At 48.6% G+C, this 16,323-nt stretch overlaps 1 protein-coding gene across 3 annotated transcripts in view; it reads left to right on the top strand.

The window, feature by feature from the left end:
• The window catches only part of PLXNA4 (plexin A4), a 457,885-nt gene that overhangs the window by 62,987 nt on the left and 378,575 nt on the right, over positions 1-16,323 (top strand). For all 3 annotated transcript variants that reach the window (XM_030825648.1, XM_030825649.1, XM_003261349.3), the window contains exon 2: positions 8,215-9,488. In XM_030825648.1, coding sequence (XP_030681508.1) covers positions 8,301-9,488 — 1,188 coding nt within the window. In that variant the 5' untranslated portion in view covers positions 8,215-8,300. The remainder of the gene's footprint in view (positions 1-8,214; positions 9,489-16,323) is intronic.

The following is a 16,323-nucleotide window of genomic DNA, read 5'->3' as shown; positions in this document are numbered from 1 at the left end:
CTGGAGGGGCCTCTAGAAGACCCTCAGCCCCTGGAGAGCAGGGACACTGGTTTTGTTTTTTTGTTTTTTGTTTGTTTGTTTGAAATAGAGTCTTGCTCTGTCACCCAGGTTGGAGTGCAGTGGCATGATCTCGGCTCACAGCTGCAACCTCTGCCTCCTGAGCTCAAGTGATACTTGAGTAGCTGGGACTACAGGCATGTGCCACCATGCCCAGCTAATTTTTTTTTTAGTAGAGACAGGGTTTCACTATATTGGCTAGGCTGGTCTCAAACTCCTGACCTCAAGTGATCCGCCTGCCTCAGCCTCCCAAAGTGCTGGGATTAAGGCATGAGTCACCGCTCCAGGAAGGGACACTGTTTTTTGCTCTGGAATGTATCTATCCTTTGCACCCAGTCCAAAACTCCTCATGTGGTATGTGCTCCATCAATAGTTGTTGGCTGAATACAGGAGTGCATGCTGACTTCTAGCAACTGACATCTCCTGCATTGTGGCTGTTTTCTGTTGTTGTCTGTTTTCCATGCTGCAATTTTATTTTCAGGCTCAGCTTCTTCTATTCAACCAGGTCCATACTGATTTCCTTTGCTGCATAGGATAGTGGTTCTCAAAGTCCAATTTGCTAACACAAGACAACTTTTTATGATATTCCAGCTGGTGGACCGGTTGGTCTCCGTAAATCATATACGAAAGATGTAGTTTCTCTGATGCATTTGAACTCATGTCCTAATAAAAATAAGAAAAAAAGAGCTTTACCTTTAAATATAAATAAATAAATAAATAAATAAATAAATAAATAAATAAAAGGACACAATGGAGTATGTTAAGTATTTATAAGCCCTTGTTTAGAACAGGGTACAACCAGTTTTTTAGGTTGGTCCCTGTTTGAATTGACAGGCTCAAAGATTTACTTGAACCACCAAGATTTACTTTGTACTTTAGCCGTATGTGATACCCACTGCCATCTCATATACTCTGCTACGGAGCATGCATGCATGCATGCATTCATTCATTCATTCATTCATTCATTCATGTGTTTCCAAACATCTATTATACACCTACTGTGTTTCAGGCTCTGAGCTTGGAACTAGAGAAAAGAGGGGCAATATATAATCCTTGTCCTCGAGGAGCTCATATTTTTAGACTAGGAGACAGCATCAATGGACAAATATAACAGAGTTTGTAAAATGTGAGACTGGTGGCACTGGTTCCTGCACTAATATATAGTTGGGGCATCTTAGACCAGTGGCTTGATCAGAGAAGGTTTCATTTGAACAATGAGTCTAACTCAGGGCCCGGAAGCATGAATTGGTGAAGACTTCCCAAGATCTCTGCTGGTGCAGCTCCTACGGCAAATGCTCAGCAGACAGGGAAGTGTTGTGTTTGCTTCTGAAAGTTGGTACATACACATGCACACATATTTGAACATCACCTGGGAATATGCCTTGCTGTCTGTAAAACCATAGTTTATCTCTGTGGGCAGTGGAAGGCACAGATCTGTTTGGCTTGCTCACTTGATCCCGTGGAATAATAGTCTATTAGAGAGGTTGTTTTGGGAGACACTGTACTCTTTGGGATTTTTCTGTGTATGGGTTAGGATTCTTACATCAGCAAGTGCCAGAAAACAGAACCCAAACTGGCTTCTGCAAAAGGGGAATTTTTTTTTTTTGACTCACATAACTGGAAAGTACAGGCATAGAGCTGGCTTCAGTGGACACAATGGAGACATTTATAGGATGTCGCCAGGCCTGGGACCCAGTACTCTCTATCCTTTGGCTTAGTTCTGCTCTTCTCAGTACTTTGGCTTCATTCTTCCAGCCTCCTGTCCCCTGCTCCCACCCCTGTGATTACAAGATGGCACCAGCGGTTCTTAGGCTCTTGCCTCTCCAAGGTCACATCTGGTGGAAGGCTAGAACTTTCTCCCCCAGTATCCCTATCCAAAGCCTGTTGCTTGTCGGAGACCTGATTTAACCAGTTTCTCATTCCTGAGCCGATCACTACACCCTGCCCACCCGTGTTCTGTGCTGAGTGGCTCAGGCTTTGAACCAGAGGTGGAGTCAATTCCAGCAGAAGTGTTTGGGCAAAGGCACAGATGCCCGGAGGATAAATGAATGACAGCAAAAACAACAGGTATGCAACGTGTCTGAAAGTGTGTTTCAAATTTTTTTGACCATGACTATATTAATTGGGCTTCTTCAAAGAAAATAGAACCAAGAGGATATGTGTGTGTGTGTGTTTGTGTGTGTGCGTAGAGACAGATTGATTTAAGGAATTGGCTCACACAATTTTGGAGGCACCAAGTTCAAAATCTGTAGGGTAGGCCTGTAGATGGGAGAGCCAATGTTGTACCCAAGTCCAAAGGCCATCTGCTGGTAGAGTTCCCTCTTGCTCAGAGAAGGCCAGTCTTTTATTCTATTCATGACCTTCAACTGATTGGATGAGGCCCACCCACATTATAGAGGGCAGTCTGCTTTACTCAAAGTCCACTCTTATCCCAAGACACCCTCCCAGAAACTTCCAGAATAATGTTTGACCAACTATCTGGGCATCGTAGCCCAGCCAAGTTGACAAATAAAATTAACCATCCTAGGGACCCAGTTACATCACACATATTTACATCACACTCAATACGTAGTTTGCTATATAGTGGGTAAAACGAAAGTCTCACCAGCCAGGTGCAGTGGCTCACGCCTGTAATCCCCGCACTTTGGGAGGCCGAGGCAGGTGGACCATGAGGTCAGGAGATCGAGACCATCCTGGCTAACATGGTGAAACCCCGTCTCTACTAAAAATACAAAAAATTAGCCGAGCATGGTGGCAGGCACCTGTAGTCCCAGCTACTGGGGGAGGCTGAGGCAGGAGAATGGTGTGAACCTGGGAGGTGGAGCTTGCAGTGAGCTGAGATCGCGCCACTGCACTCTAGCCTGGGCAACAGAGGGAGACTGTGTCTCAAAAAAAAAAAAAAAAAGTCTCACCAAACAGTGCTTATCTTTTCTATGTGACATACTAGTATTTTCCCTTCTATTTTATTTCATTAAGAAGAGCACCTGGCCAGGTACGGTGGCTCATGCCCATAATCCCAGCACTTTGGGAGGCCGAGGCAGGGAGATCACTTGAGGTCAGGACTTCAAGACCAGCCTGACCCAACATGGTGAAACCCCATCTCTACTAAAAGTACAAAAATTAGCCAGGCATGGTGGTGGGCACCTGTAATCCCAGCTACTTGGGAGGCTGAGGCAGGAGAATCACTTGAACCCCTGGGAGGCAGAAGTTGCAGGGAGCCTAGATTGTGCCACTGCACTCTAGCCTGGGCGACAGAGGGTGACTCCATCTCAAAAACAAAACAAAAACAAAAACAAAAACCACCTGTGACTCACCTAATTCATGGTGTGTTGTGACATGAATTTTGAAATGCCATCCTAGGGCACACTTTCTGAGAATCCTATTACCCCATAGCAAAAGGTCTGAGGACCAGGACTCTGTCCAAGGGGCCGGGGAATATATTGTGAATAACTGAGTGAGGCCTGAAGAGCTGCGCTCTCCAATGCCCAACGTGACTGTGTGTGACCTCAGCCAAGACCTGTACCTGTTCATGCCTCGGTTTCCTTATCTATAAAGAGGGCATACTTATAAATACCTCATCTACCTAACAGGGTTGTCATGAACAAGATATTCAGAACAAGGTAATATCCATGAAAACACTTCGTAAACTCTAAAGTAATTTCACAGGGTAATTGCTATTTTAAATGACTCTATAATAACTTTCCTCTCTACCACTCAGGAATCTGAGAGGATGGAGCTATTTCACGAAAATTAGTTTCAGTTCTTTGAAACTTGATGCCTAAAACAAAGACAGCCCCAATTTCTTTAATCAAAATGATCAGCTTCTATAAATGAGTCCCATCTCCCCCGAGACTACTCAAAATTAAAATCTGATTTCAAAGAAGGGAAAACTATAGCGTGTTTGGGTTGGGTTTGGGGGTCTTTCAGTTCTGCCTTCTTACCCACTCTACGTAGTTCGGTGAATCCTTCGGAGCAATTGTGAAGGTTATTTGGTCCCATTACTTGCCTTTAAGAATCAGAGTTGGGCTGAATGTAATTTCCAATACTTGGTTTTGAAACTAGCTAAATGGTGACTTGAGAGCAAAATGGTGGGTAGGCTCTGAAATTGGGGTGGGGGTTTCCTAGGTTGGGATTACCGCTTACAAGAATTGACATCCTGGAAGGGAAACCCCCCTGGAAAGTCTTGCTTTGCCAGATTGGAGCAGCCTTAGACAGCTCAGGGAGACAGGGGCCTGGTGGCTCTGCATATCTGTGGGTCCCAAGCTGGACGGCGTGTCACCTCTGTGGTGGTTCCTCGTGGGGTCTTTGGTGAGGCAAGCTGGAGCTCACATCCTTATTTTCCCCTTTTCTCTTCCATTTCTCTCTTATTTGTTTTCTAATCAGTCCCTTTCTTGGTGTGTAAAATGAAAGGCTGGTTATTCCCAGTGCACGTTATTGTTTCTGTAGGCCCCCCTCATCTCTGGGTATAGTAATCTCACCGTCCCCAGATGAGGGTGATAAGTGTTTGAGATGCATAACTGTGTCTCCTTTCAGTGCCTAATAGAAGATACAGAATGAGCCATGACACCTTTCTGCTCAGTAAATTCATAATTATAGGATTCTTCATCTCGCCTCTTGCAGACTAGAGAGCTGTTGATTGGCCATGGGTCCATGTGTGTGTACAGTAAGGCAGGTCGTGGGGTAGGCACACTTTCCCTAGCATATGGCAGGTTGTGATACAGAGACTGTGCGAAGTTCCCTCCTCAGAAAAGTTGGTGGCTGAGCCCCGACCTGCACCTGCCTGTCTGGAAGGGGGATTATCAGCCCTGCTGGAATTTGGTTGTTGGCAGAGATGTTTTGAGAGCCCTGTTAGCCAGCAGAGCATATGGTGCCCAAAGAGCAGTCTCTTTCAGACAAAGGCTGGAAGCAGCTGCTGGAGTGAGTTCACATAAAGTCACAAGAGAGGCCGGGGTGGTGGAAAGAGCATGGGGTTGACAGTGTGAGACCCAATCTTACACTGTTTTCAACTCAATGTGTGACCTCTTGCAATTCCATCTGACCTCTTGGATTTCAACTTCCTTGTCTCTAAAATCAGGGATTGGGAATCACTAAACTGGATTATCTCTTTCAGATGAAAAACTTATAGATTCTTCTTTGATATTTGAATTTGCATAAGCAATTCAAGGTGAACCATCTTGACTCTTCATCACTCATCTTGAGATGTACCACCAGGTACCATCTCATTATCATAATCCTAATCTTTCTAATCCTATTTTAATCTTGCTAACGATAACAATGACAGCAACTCTCATTTTCTAAGCACTTAACTGTGCTGGGCAAAGGCTCTGTGCAGCTGCTGCTTTACAGTCATTAATACTTTCAGAGGTAAACCACAGAACTCACCTGATCGGTGTTATCTACCAGCTTAGGCCCTGAAGGTCAGAGAGGACTTTGTTTTTCTCCTGATACTGGTAGGTGATATCCCAGGATTTCTGTTTGGGGCTTACAAGAGTTAACAAGGGCTTCTAATTGCTCTATCTTCTGGGCTCTGGAATTGTGCATTTCTAGAAAAGTATGAATTTTGCAGTGATTGAAACCTGGACTTCAAACCCAGTTCTGCCACATCTTAACCAGCGTCCTTGCAGAGCTAAAGTTTCCTCATCTGAAATAGGAATAAGACAATTCTGACCCCAGGGAACAGTGGTGAGGATTGTGTGAGCCAAGCTATGTGAAAATATTTGCATGGGCTCTGGGGTACAGTGAATGCTCCACAGATATTGATATTCCTCTATGCTTCCAGCCCTTCTTTCTGCCAGTCAAGAAACAGTTGTTGAGCCTCCTCTATATGTCCAGCTGTGAATGTGTTAATGAGCAACACAGACCCAGCCCTGCCCTGTGGAGTTCACAGAACCTCAGCTCCAAACTCTCCTTCTGCAAAGGCTAAGGCTAAATGGAATGGGAGAGGCTCCTCTCTGGGGGCCTTTGCTCTTTTCCTCTACCATGTCATTTCTGTCTTCAACACTGTGCATTTCAGTCTCAACTTCCCAGTGACATCCTGGTAAGGCTGAAGCTCTCTCTTTTCAGCCTCATCTTCCAACTGATCCATTCACGGACTATGTTCTCCAGACGTACTCTTCGTTTTACACACCCTCATGTGATGTGCCCACGCTTCTGCTATGTAGACCCCTCCCCTAGAAGGCCTTTCCCTTTGTGCTCTGCCTGTCTTCTCGAAGCTCACAGCTCAGCCCAAATTCCATGCCCTCCCCAAGGCCTCCTGCAGCCTGCTTCTTGCCCTCTCTCACCCCAAGTTAGAAGTCTTCCCCCTAGGAACTTTCAAAGCACTCTTTTGTATGCCATGTGACTTTTCGTCATGCGCATCAGTTCAGGTTCTGGTGGTATCGGCCTGATTTGACTACGCGTTCTTTGAGGATCCGATCCTTGGGCCCAACAGCATCTTGCACATTTTATGTGTGTTCTGAGCAAACATTTGCCACATGGGTGAATGAATGAAGGCCCTTGGCTTGCAGCACTGCTCTTGGTTGTGGTGTGTTCCACTAACCAGTCTTCCTCCTCTGATATTGACTGGAGAAGACCTGTGCTTTTCATTAGGATGCTGGCTGTCAATGCAAAGTCTTTATTTGGTTTTCTTCCTTCTTCTCTTGGTTTCCACCTAACCTAGTGTTTGCTCCCTGCTGGGGAATTTTCTATTGCTTAGTGATCTACCTCTTCTCATTCTCCACTTTTGAGGTGTTTGGGGGTGAATGAGAAAAATTCCACAGAGCTGAGATGCCCCCAGATAGAATGTTGGCAATTCCTGCCCTGAATTCTCCCAAACTGGAAGAAACATAAAGCTGTCCAATGGGAACACATGCAGGAAGCATCTTGAATAGAAAGAGACCCTCAGAATGGGAGGTGATCTTGTTCCTCGGGGAGTTTTGTATTTATTTGTTTATTTATTTGCTTGACCACTTCTTAAAGCATTTTTTTTCTCCCTTTAATGAAAACCTCTCAGAGGAGGTCCTGCTAGGGGAGGAAGCCAAGATCTGCCTTGTTAAAATGACATTAGGGCTCAGGGTTGGGCAGCGAACCCAGAGGACCTGGTCGCCGCTGCAGTGTGAAGAGATTGAGGATGTGGGTTTTTAATTTGGCCTCTTCATCCAGCAGAGGAGGCATAGAGGAAAGTTTCTCCTGCAGTAGTAGGTACAGACACAGAGAACTGGAGGCAGTGGCTGTAATGGACAGCCCCCAAGAAGGGATCAACCTTAACTCTTCTGCTGCATGGGACAGAGACCACGGTACAGCCCCACCTGTGCAAGGCTGGGGTGAACTGAGATGCTTTAGCAGTTAAGATTGCGAACCTGCACACATTTAAACTACTCATATTTGGAGCTACCTCTACCACTTATAGCTGTGCAAGTTACATGACTCCCGTAAGCTTGCTTTCCTTAGCTATAAAATGTGGCTACAATAGGATGTACTTCGGAGGTCTACCAGTCAGGGTGCCAGCAGGTAATAGACAGCACACACAAATTTGGTCCTTTGAGAAAAGGTTAATAAAGGGGCTATTCATAAAAGTGTGGCTCTTTAAGGGGCGATGTAGTATGGGGGGATAGCAATAGTGAGGTCCCTGTTACCACCTCTACGGCCAGATGGGGTCCAGCAGGAGGTGGTTCACAGAGCCTGGAGATGGAGAAACTGTGTGCAGAGGCCTACTGTGGGGAACACCGGACAAAGCTTGCAGCTAGTGCAGGCAGCCCCGCCTCCTGCCCTTCCTCCCTCCCTCCCTCCCTCTTCTCCTCCAGCCAGTCTTTGTGGATGCTGCCTGCTGGTGGCACCTGACCCGGGTGACAGTGCTGGACAGTGTCTGACACAAATTCAGGCACTCAGTAGATAATGGCTGTTGATCATTATCATCATCATCATCACTGCTATTATTATCATGTCATTATCATCACCACCATTATCATTACTGATGTGTCCTCCTGGGGCCACTGCCACCTGGCTCTGACTGTGTCACATGCCTGTGGTGGGGGTTGACTCAGTCAGCCTCCAGCACCCCCCGCCAGTGCAGTTCTGCTCAGTGTGTTCAGAACATTTTGAAAGTCCAGGCAGACAAGCTGTGGGGTGAAATGAAGCCACTGGCGTTGTTATCCAGCTCATAGTCTTCCCTTTCTCCAGTAGGGGAGACTGCATTGCTGAGTCCTGGCCCTCGAAGGGGACGACGGTGCCTGAGTGCTGCTGTGCCGCTGGGACCCGCCTCTGCCATGAAAGCCATGCCCTGGAACTGGACCTGCCTGCTCTCCCACCTCCTCATGGTGGGCATGGGCTCCTCCACTCTGCTCACCCGGCAGCCAGCCCCGCTGTCCCAGAAGCAGCGGTCATTTGTCACATTCCGAGGGGAGCCCGCCGAGGGTTTCAATCACCTGGTGGTGGATGAAAGGACAGGACACATTTACTTGGGGGCTGTCAATCGGATTTACAAGCTCTCCAGTGACCTGAAGGTCTTGGTGACGCATGAGACAGGGCCGGACGAGGACAACCCCAAGTGTTACCCACCCCGCATTGTCCAGACCTGTAATGAGCCCCTGACCACCACCAACAATGTCAACAAGATGCTCCTCATAGACTACAAGGAGAACAGGCTGATTGCCTGTGGGAGCCTATACCAAGGCATCTGCAAGCTGCTGAGGCTGGAGGACCTCTTCAAGCTGGGGGAGCCTTATCATAAGAAGGAGCACTATCTGTCAGGTGTCAACGAGAGCGGCTCGGTCTTTGGAGTGATCGTCTCCTACAGCAACCTGGATGACAAGCTGTTCATTGCCACGGCAGTGGATGGGAAGCCCGAGTATTTTCCCACCATCTCCAGCCGGAAACTGACCAAGAACTCTGAGGCAGATGGCATGTTCGCGTACGTCTTCCATGATGAGTTTGTGGCCTCGATGATTAAGATCCCTTCGGACACCTTCACCATCATCCCTGATTTTGATATCTACTATGTCTATGGTTTTAGCAGTGGCAATTTTGTCTACTTTTTGACCCTCCAACCTGAGATGGTGTCTCCACCAGGCTCCACCACCAAGGAGCAGGTGTACACATCCAAGCTCGTGAGGCTTTGCAAGGAGGACACAGCCTTCAACTCCTATGTAGAGGTGCCCATTGGCTGTGAGCGCAGTGGGGTGGAGTATCGCCTGCTGCAGGCTGCCTATCTGTCCAAAGCGGGGGCCGTGCTTGGCAGGACCCTTGGAGTCCATCCAGATGATGACCTGCTCTTCACCGTCTTTTCCAAGGGCCAGAAGCGGAAAATGAAATCCCTGGATGAGTCGGCCCTGTGCATCTTCATCTTGAAGCAGATCAATGACCGCATTAAGGAGCGGCTGCAGTCTTGTTACCGGGGCGAGGGCACGCTGGACCTGGCCTGGCTCAAGGTGAAGGACATCCCCTGCAGCAGTGCGGTGAGTCCAGGGAGGGCTGCGGGCTGGGATGGTCAGGAGTGTAGGATGAGAACCCCAGCCTTGTAGCCCCCATGGGGTGTGTATCATCCTTCCCCTTTTGCAGATGAAGCGAGTATATCCCATCCCCTCTGAGTCTCATTGGACCCAGAGTGTTACTAAATATCCTGCAACTATGACATTGAATGTATAAGAGTCAGAGTGGGAGCTGAAACATAAATTCCCATCAGAGTACTTTTCTTTGCCCCATATTGGCTCACTGGTTATGACGGGGAGTGCTAGAAATAGGTAGGAATTTTGTCAAATGGATGTCATAGGGACTGGGCATGGCTGGAGTCTAGATCACAGTGTGCTGTAGTGCAAGACGCATACACACCCTTTGTACTCACCAAGCCTGCAAATAACTTTCCTGGGAGCTTAGAATAAAACCATAGGGTAGAGGGAGAAGAGAATGTGAGGAGTCATCCTACATTGGGGTAGATATAGAATTTCAGGAGAGGTGTGTTTTTAGCCCTTTGTATGTCTTTAGGAAATGCTAAAATGAGAGCACAGTCAGGTAAGAGTGCAGCGAACACATAGAGAAAGCAAAGCTAACTTAGAAAAGGGATGGGAAGGGACAAATCGTGTTTATTGAGCATCTTCTGTGTGCACAGTGCCTTGGAAGAGACATGTGAGAAAGTCAGGAAGCAGCCCGAGAGCAGCATGGGATGATGGGAGAGCTGCGGGGAGCCAGAGGGAGAGCAGGAGAAGGGTTGGCTTAGGGGTCTTCACATGGCTGGTGGGTATGGCCTTGCTGGGTGACCCCAGGTGAAGCGGGGGACACAGACTCCTGCCTGTCGCAGCCTAGCTCACGTGTGCCCCACCATGAAAAGCATCCACCTTCTTGTGGCTTGACTGTTCCTCTTCACAATGGTCGTGTTTTTTCACAATTATTCTTTGGGTGACTTGGAAGGCTCAGCTATCAGCATCTTCTGTGTTCTTGTGCTTTTCCTTTTATAACTGTGCATTTTAGAGATTATGAACCTAGTTTGAGAACATCAATTCTATAATTTTAATTTGGGGAGAAGAAGAAATGAAAATGTATCCATCGGACAGAAGTACACATCCATACTGATGTGATTCTTGACTCCTTAAACTTTGATGGAGTTCCATATTAGGAAATGTATTTTGGTTGTTTAAAGAAGTGTAAATTTCCTTTCATAAAGTATAACTATGTGCCAGGCAGATCTCAGTGGGGACTGGCACCCTCCCCAGCCAGAGTGTGGAGAGGCCATCACTCTGGTCTTTGGGATTTGGGTTGGAGATAGGGAAGAGAGAGGAGAAAGATAGTGCCCTGGCATTAGGCTTAAGCTGTTTTCCACTGTCAAGTCTTCCAGGCACTGGGCCGGCTGAAACTAAGCGATGTCTTCTCTTCTTGGAGGTCTTGAAAAGCCAGGAGTTCCCTGATGTCACAAAGGAAATAGGAGAGGTGCTATGGACGCAGCAGGGAAGCAAAAAGTTGACAAATCAGAGCCAGACCAGAGAATGGAGGGGACTCCACTGTATCTACTGAGCCTTCCTGGCAGGTGACTTAACCTTTGGGAATGCCTCCTGGAGCCCTTTGTTTGGGGCAGTAGTGGAGCCACTTAAGAGAGTCCATGAGACAGGGCTATGAACTTGCAGGGGTATGGACTGCTCCCAAACGAAGGCAGCTAATGACAGAGGCTGTGCTGGACGTGTCTATTAGACACTCAAACATGGGTCTGTGGTGAGATGTATTAGATTGTTGGTGTTGAGAAGGCCTTTTGAGAGCCTTGGCCTAAAACTTCATTTTGCATTGAGCACCTTAAGACTCAGCAAGGTGAATGAATTGCCCAAGGTCACACATCTTAGGAGTGAGTAACAGAGCCAGCAATTGAAGAGGATCCCCCTTGCCTGCAGGACACCCACACATGCATACATGTAATAAATTCCCCATGAGCATGCACACATATGCAGGCCTATGTCAGAAGATGGCAAGTTTATGCTGTGCACTTACTAAACAACAACTAGTTCTTTTGAGACCAGAGGGGTTGGCAATCTCTGACAGTTTCCTGTAGAAAACTTACTTAAAACCCTGACTTTTTGGGCGATGCTCTTGGGAGAAAAGTCAGCTGCAGGGGTCCGTCTGGCTGCTCGTGGGCAAGTGTTCGTGCTGCCCTTGCTTCCTGCCACAATACAAAAAGCCAAGTTCATCATGGAAGTCTGCAGAGCTGCAGGTCCTAACACCGTGTGGTAGCCTTAGAGAGAACAGAGGGAAAACAGCTTTGCAAGACAGGCTAATGCCGGGACGGGGAGTAATGGAGCCAGATAACAACCTTTTGATTTTTCTTTTGGCTTTAATTAGCCCTTTCAAGTTACAGGCAAGTTCAGGGCCAAGAGTAGAAAGGAGGAGACCAGAAACTCTGCACTGGGCTGGGGCTGTCTCTCCAGCCAGTCTGAAAAAGGCCAGGCTGGCGTTTAATGCACAGTATCAGTTTCCTTTGATTTGGCAGATACCTGAGTTCCTTTGCTCCCACCCTCCTGTTACGATTCATTTGGAGTTGGCTCAGACCACACGTGTTTCATGCAACATCGGCCAGGCCAGGCTCTGTGTTGCCCCGATGGCACCATTTGCAAACTCAGCTCTTCCTCAACCCATTTACAAGGCTGTTGGGTTGGTTTTCTTGTTCCCTTCCTGCCTAGAGGTGGAGGATGAACAAGATGAACTCTGGAGTTCTCTCTTGTCATGGAGTCTGACACTCCCGGAAGCCCTGTGAAGTGAGAACTCAGTCCCAGATGACCTCTGTCCTGTGGTGTTTTTGTTGTAGGAAGATGGCAGAGGGCAGGGCAAGGCCCAGGAGGTTGGCTTTTAGGACTGTGTTTTGTAGGGTAAGGGGTCCCCTGTGGGTTTTATCATAGTTACAGCTCTAAAAGCTTGAAGAAGGGATTTGACTAGCAATGAATGTCGACAGTGCTCCAGGCTGTACCAGCTCTCTAAGTTAGAATGCTCTTCCCATGGAGTTCTTCAGGCTTTTCTAGCCTTTTCCACATCCTGAGACCCACATTCTTCCCCCTGAACTCATGCCTCCAGAACTCAGAGCTGGGATCCGCATAACTCCTGGGCCACCTGCCTCCTTCACAAGGTCCCAGCACCTGCTTTGGCTGTGTTCATTCGGAGGATAGGAAGGAATGGTAAGAAGAACCCCAACTACAAGGCCCCTGGTGCCAGGGAGCATCCACAGAGCACTGGGCAGGCTGGAGCCTGAGGACCAGGCAGAGGGAAAAGTCTTGGGCCATGGGGGTGGAACCTGCTGACCTGCAGCCCCCAGAGAGCTCGGCGGTGTCTCAACTTCAGGTGAATCAGGGAAAGCTGGCTGTGCTCCCATTGGAGATGAGGGCTGGTTGGCCAGGAGTGGCCTCCTTGTGGGTATGTGTTGCTGTGGACATAAACGGGCCTGTCACAAATGTACATCCCTGAGTGGGCCTCGGGTGTGGAGGCTGGGGAAGCAGCTGGGGCTTTCTGGTGTTGGTGGAGGGTGGGAGCAGCAGCTTCTGCCTTCACCCTCTGAGCCATGCTTTACCCCTGTCCTGGCTTTCTCCAGCCTCAGTAGAGAGAGGTCTCCCAGAACAAGTGGGTTAGTATCTGAAAGTAACTCTAAGGATCTCATGAGGACATGGGTATGAGGGAGGTCCTAGAGGGCCTGTCAGGGCCCCAATTTGTCTTGGGACTCAGGAGACTAGAGGTCAAGCTGAGACTGATTTGCTAATGAGCACTCATATGGTGAATGGCATTAATTTCATTTCTCAGTTTCTGTTGCTTATCCCTGGTGCATCTCTATCCCCAGCCCCTTTTGAAGGCTGCCATCCAGGCTCCCTGAGGTCCCCTGTCTGCAGAGCATGTGACAGACAGTAAGGCTGAGGAGCCCACACCTGTGATCTCTGTCATGTGCCAGGACCTTATGCAGGAGAAGGTGACGGCTCTCTGTCCTTCTCTGGGGGGGACCTGACACTCCTGACTTGGAGTGGGCAGCTGGCTGGAGAAGATGCTGGGTTTGACCAAGCACCTGGCATCCCAGAATTCCCCAGGCATAGGGTTATCTATACCTTCTCTCCTTTCTTCAGCCTCCTGGGGCAACCTCATCCAACACTAATGAACTAGCACCTCTAAATAAACTAATGAATGGAGAAACATGTACGGAGCCCTAGGAAAGGGCTTGGCAATGCACTCCCTCCTAGTGGATACCAAGCATCGTGGAATGGCATCTGTCTCCAGGAGCCCACACAGTGGAAGAGAGAGCCCACCAGCAGGTTATTATGGCCCGGGTGATGGGAACAATGGCTGTGGTCATGGGAGTGACTGTCATTCACTCCACTTCAATCTTCCCTGACTTTGGAACCGATTGAGCCATGGGTATAGGAGTCAGATCGTCTCGGCCATAGTACTGATTAGGCGGTGTGGAGAAAGGTGGCATGGAGGAGGTGCAGAAATCAGCTTCTCAATCTCCCTGTCAAGCCTTGACCTGAGTGTCCTTCAACTAGAAAATTTGGGTCCTTGGAGCAGAAACTATCATCCAGCATCACCAACTCACACCTGTCAAACCCCAGTAGTGGGAGCAGAGGGCAGAGACCTCCTGGCTGTCTGGAAATAACACACTGGAGTTTGCATGGTACCTGATGGTTAACAAGGGCTTTCTCACACCTTTTCTTCTCCCAACAGTACTGTAGGATAATGGAAGGGCAGGCATCCTCTGCAGTTGAGGGAATGGAGGAACAGAAAACTCAAGTGTTTCACTCAAGGTCATGTAATTAGTAAACTGAAAGCTGTTCTGTATCCTAATTTTCAGCTTGGTGCTCTTCCCGTGGTGTTTCACAGGAGTGTGCTAGCGGTGTCTGGGGTGGGCAGTTCTTGGTGCAGGGACTGCCTGATATTGTAGGGCATTTGTGATCCAGGGCCCTAGAGTGCTGAGCACCAGTGGAAGTTCCCAGCCACTACAAGACTAGAAAACCTCTCACATTTCCAGAAGCCTCTCATTGAGAACCATTGCTAGACCCAGCTCCCACCTGACTCTGGAGTTTACCCATCAGCCCTGTGTAGTCCCACAAGGGCCGCACAGACACAGGAGATGGAGCTGTTTCTTTTTAACCCAAAGCTCCCCTTCCTGCCCTGCTGTGTGCATGACTGGGTGGCGACGGAGGTCCCCTTCCACATGCCGTTCCTTTGACTCACTGGTTTCCTAGGCATGGCAGTCCTGAGCAGGAGACAGGGTCACCCCCTTGGACTTGGGCTGGCCTCACGTTCCAGTCTGGATGGTTACTCAGGTTGGTCTGGCGCCTGAGATCCTGAAACTCCATGAAAGTGAGCATCCGGAATGGCCAGGCAGGCATCCCAGGCTCCGGGGCCTGGCTTCTGCAGGTCTACTTGGGGTGTTTTCTTTTCCCTGTCAGCAGGAAGCACAGGGCTCATACTCGATGGGGTTGTATCCTGTTGTTTATGGCATTAGACGAGGCTTGCTCTTTCTGCTCAGCTCTTGTCCTCTCCAGACTGGGAACTCCTCCTCTTCCCCGCACCATCCCTCCTCTCTCATCTCCACTACACTTGCCACACAGACCGTGGCCCATGCCACACTCACGTCCCAATAAATGCACACATCAAAAATCTAACACATTGGTCTGAGTGCCCACCTCTTATGGCCCATGACCCTGTACTCCAGATTTCTTATTTAGCACTGGGTGCCTGACATATCACAGCCCCAATCTTTATAGAATCAAGTCTTCCCACTCTCTCTTGGAGATGGCTCTTGTCTCAGGTATTTAGGTGAAAGGCCCACCCACCTCCCTCTTTTTGGCCAGCAGGGTTTGCAGTGAAAGTCTCATCCCAGACTAGTGTGAATGGTGCTTTGTGTGACAGGTGGCTGCACCCTGGGCGATGTGTTGGGTTTGGCAGGAGCAAAGTTGAGGCTGGCTTCCTAGGCTGGATGTACTCTCCCAGGATGCCCACCCTGGAGGCCATCGGGTCAGCAGGGAGTGAGGCGGGACCCAGGAGTCACACAGGCTGAATTTTAATACAGACGGCTGCCAGGAGAGCTCAGCACAAAGTTAGGGTTGAGGATGTGTGGTCTCACAATACTGAGACGTGGACTGCATGTCATGAGCCCAAGCACAGTGGTGTACACTCCCGTAGCACACCCACGTGCACACACCCATTCTCTCTGTCCTTGATGTCTGTCCTCCTCATTGCTGTCTGTCTGTTGCTTCTCTGCTTCTCTCCTCTTCTTCACTCACTCACACTCTTGGTGCACGGTCCTCTCTTAGCCTTTCTCTGTCTCCCTCTTTCTGTGACTTGTTCTCCCTCACCCCACACACTCTGCTCAGCAGCAAGTACAATGAGATTTCTCTCTCTCTCTCACACACACGCATGCCTCATGCAGTGTGAGATAGCCCTGCCAAAATGCGAAGCCAGACCTCTTGTTCAATGGGCACGTAGACCATCCCTACTTAACAATCCAGATCTGGACTTCTGGGCCTTCCCTTCAATTCCTTTCGTCCTCATAGGGTGGCGTCTTGGCCGGGTTACTGGTCTGGGAGTCAGGATCTTTGGGTCTCAGCCAGTCCCAGCTTGTGAGATGTCACTGGGCAAGCAGTTTCCCTTTTGCTTTGAATCACACATTTTATCTTCAAGAAGGAGATAATAAAAAAGTATCCTTTTAATAAAGAGTACGGAAGCTCATAAGGAAAGAGAAATATACAGATGTTAATAATGATAGACGCACAGGCCCTTATATTCATAGGACACTCAAACATCTTCATAGCATCATCCTGTGTCTCCTCCTTTAGTTAT

Source organism: Nomascus leucogenys, chromosome 13 (assembly GCF_006542625.1).
Source record: "Nomascus leucogenys isolate Asia chromosome 13, Asia_NLE_v1, whole genome shotgun sequence".
Classification (NCBI taxonomy): domain Eukaryota; kingdom Metazoa; phylum Chordata; class Mammalia; order Primates; family Hylobatidae; genus Nomascus; species Nomascus leucogenys.
This window is presented reverse-complemented; position numbering and strand designations above follow the sequence as displayed.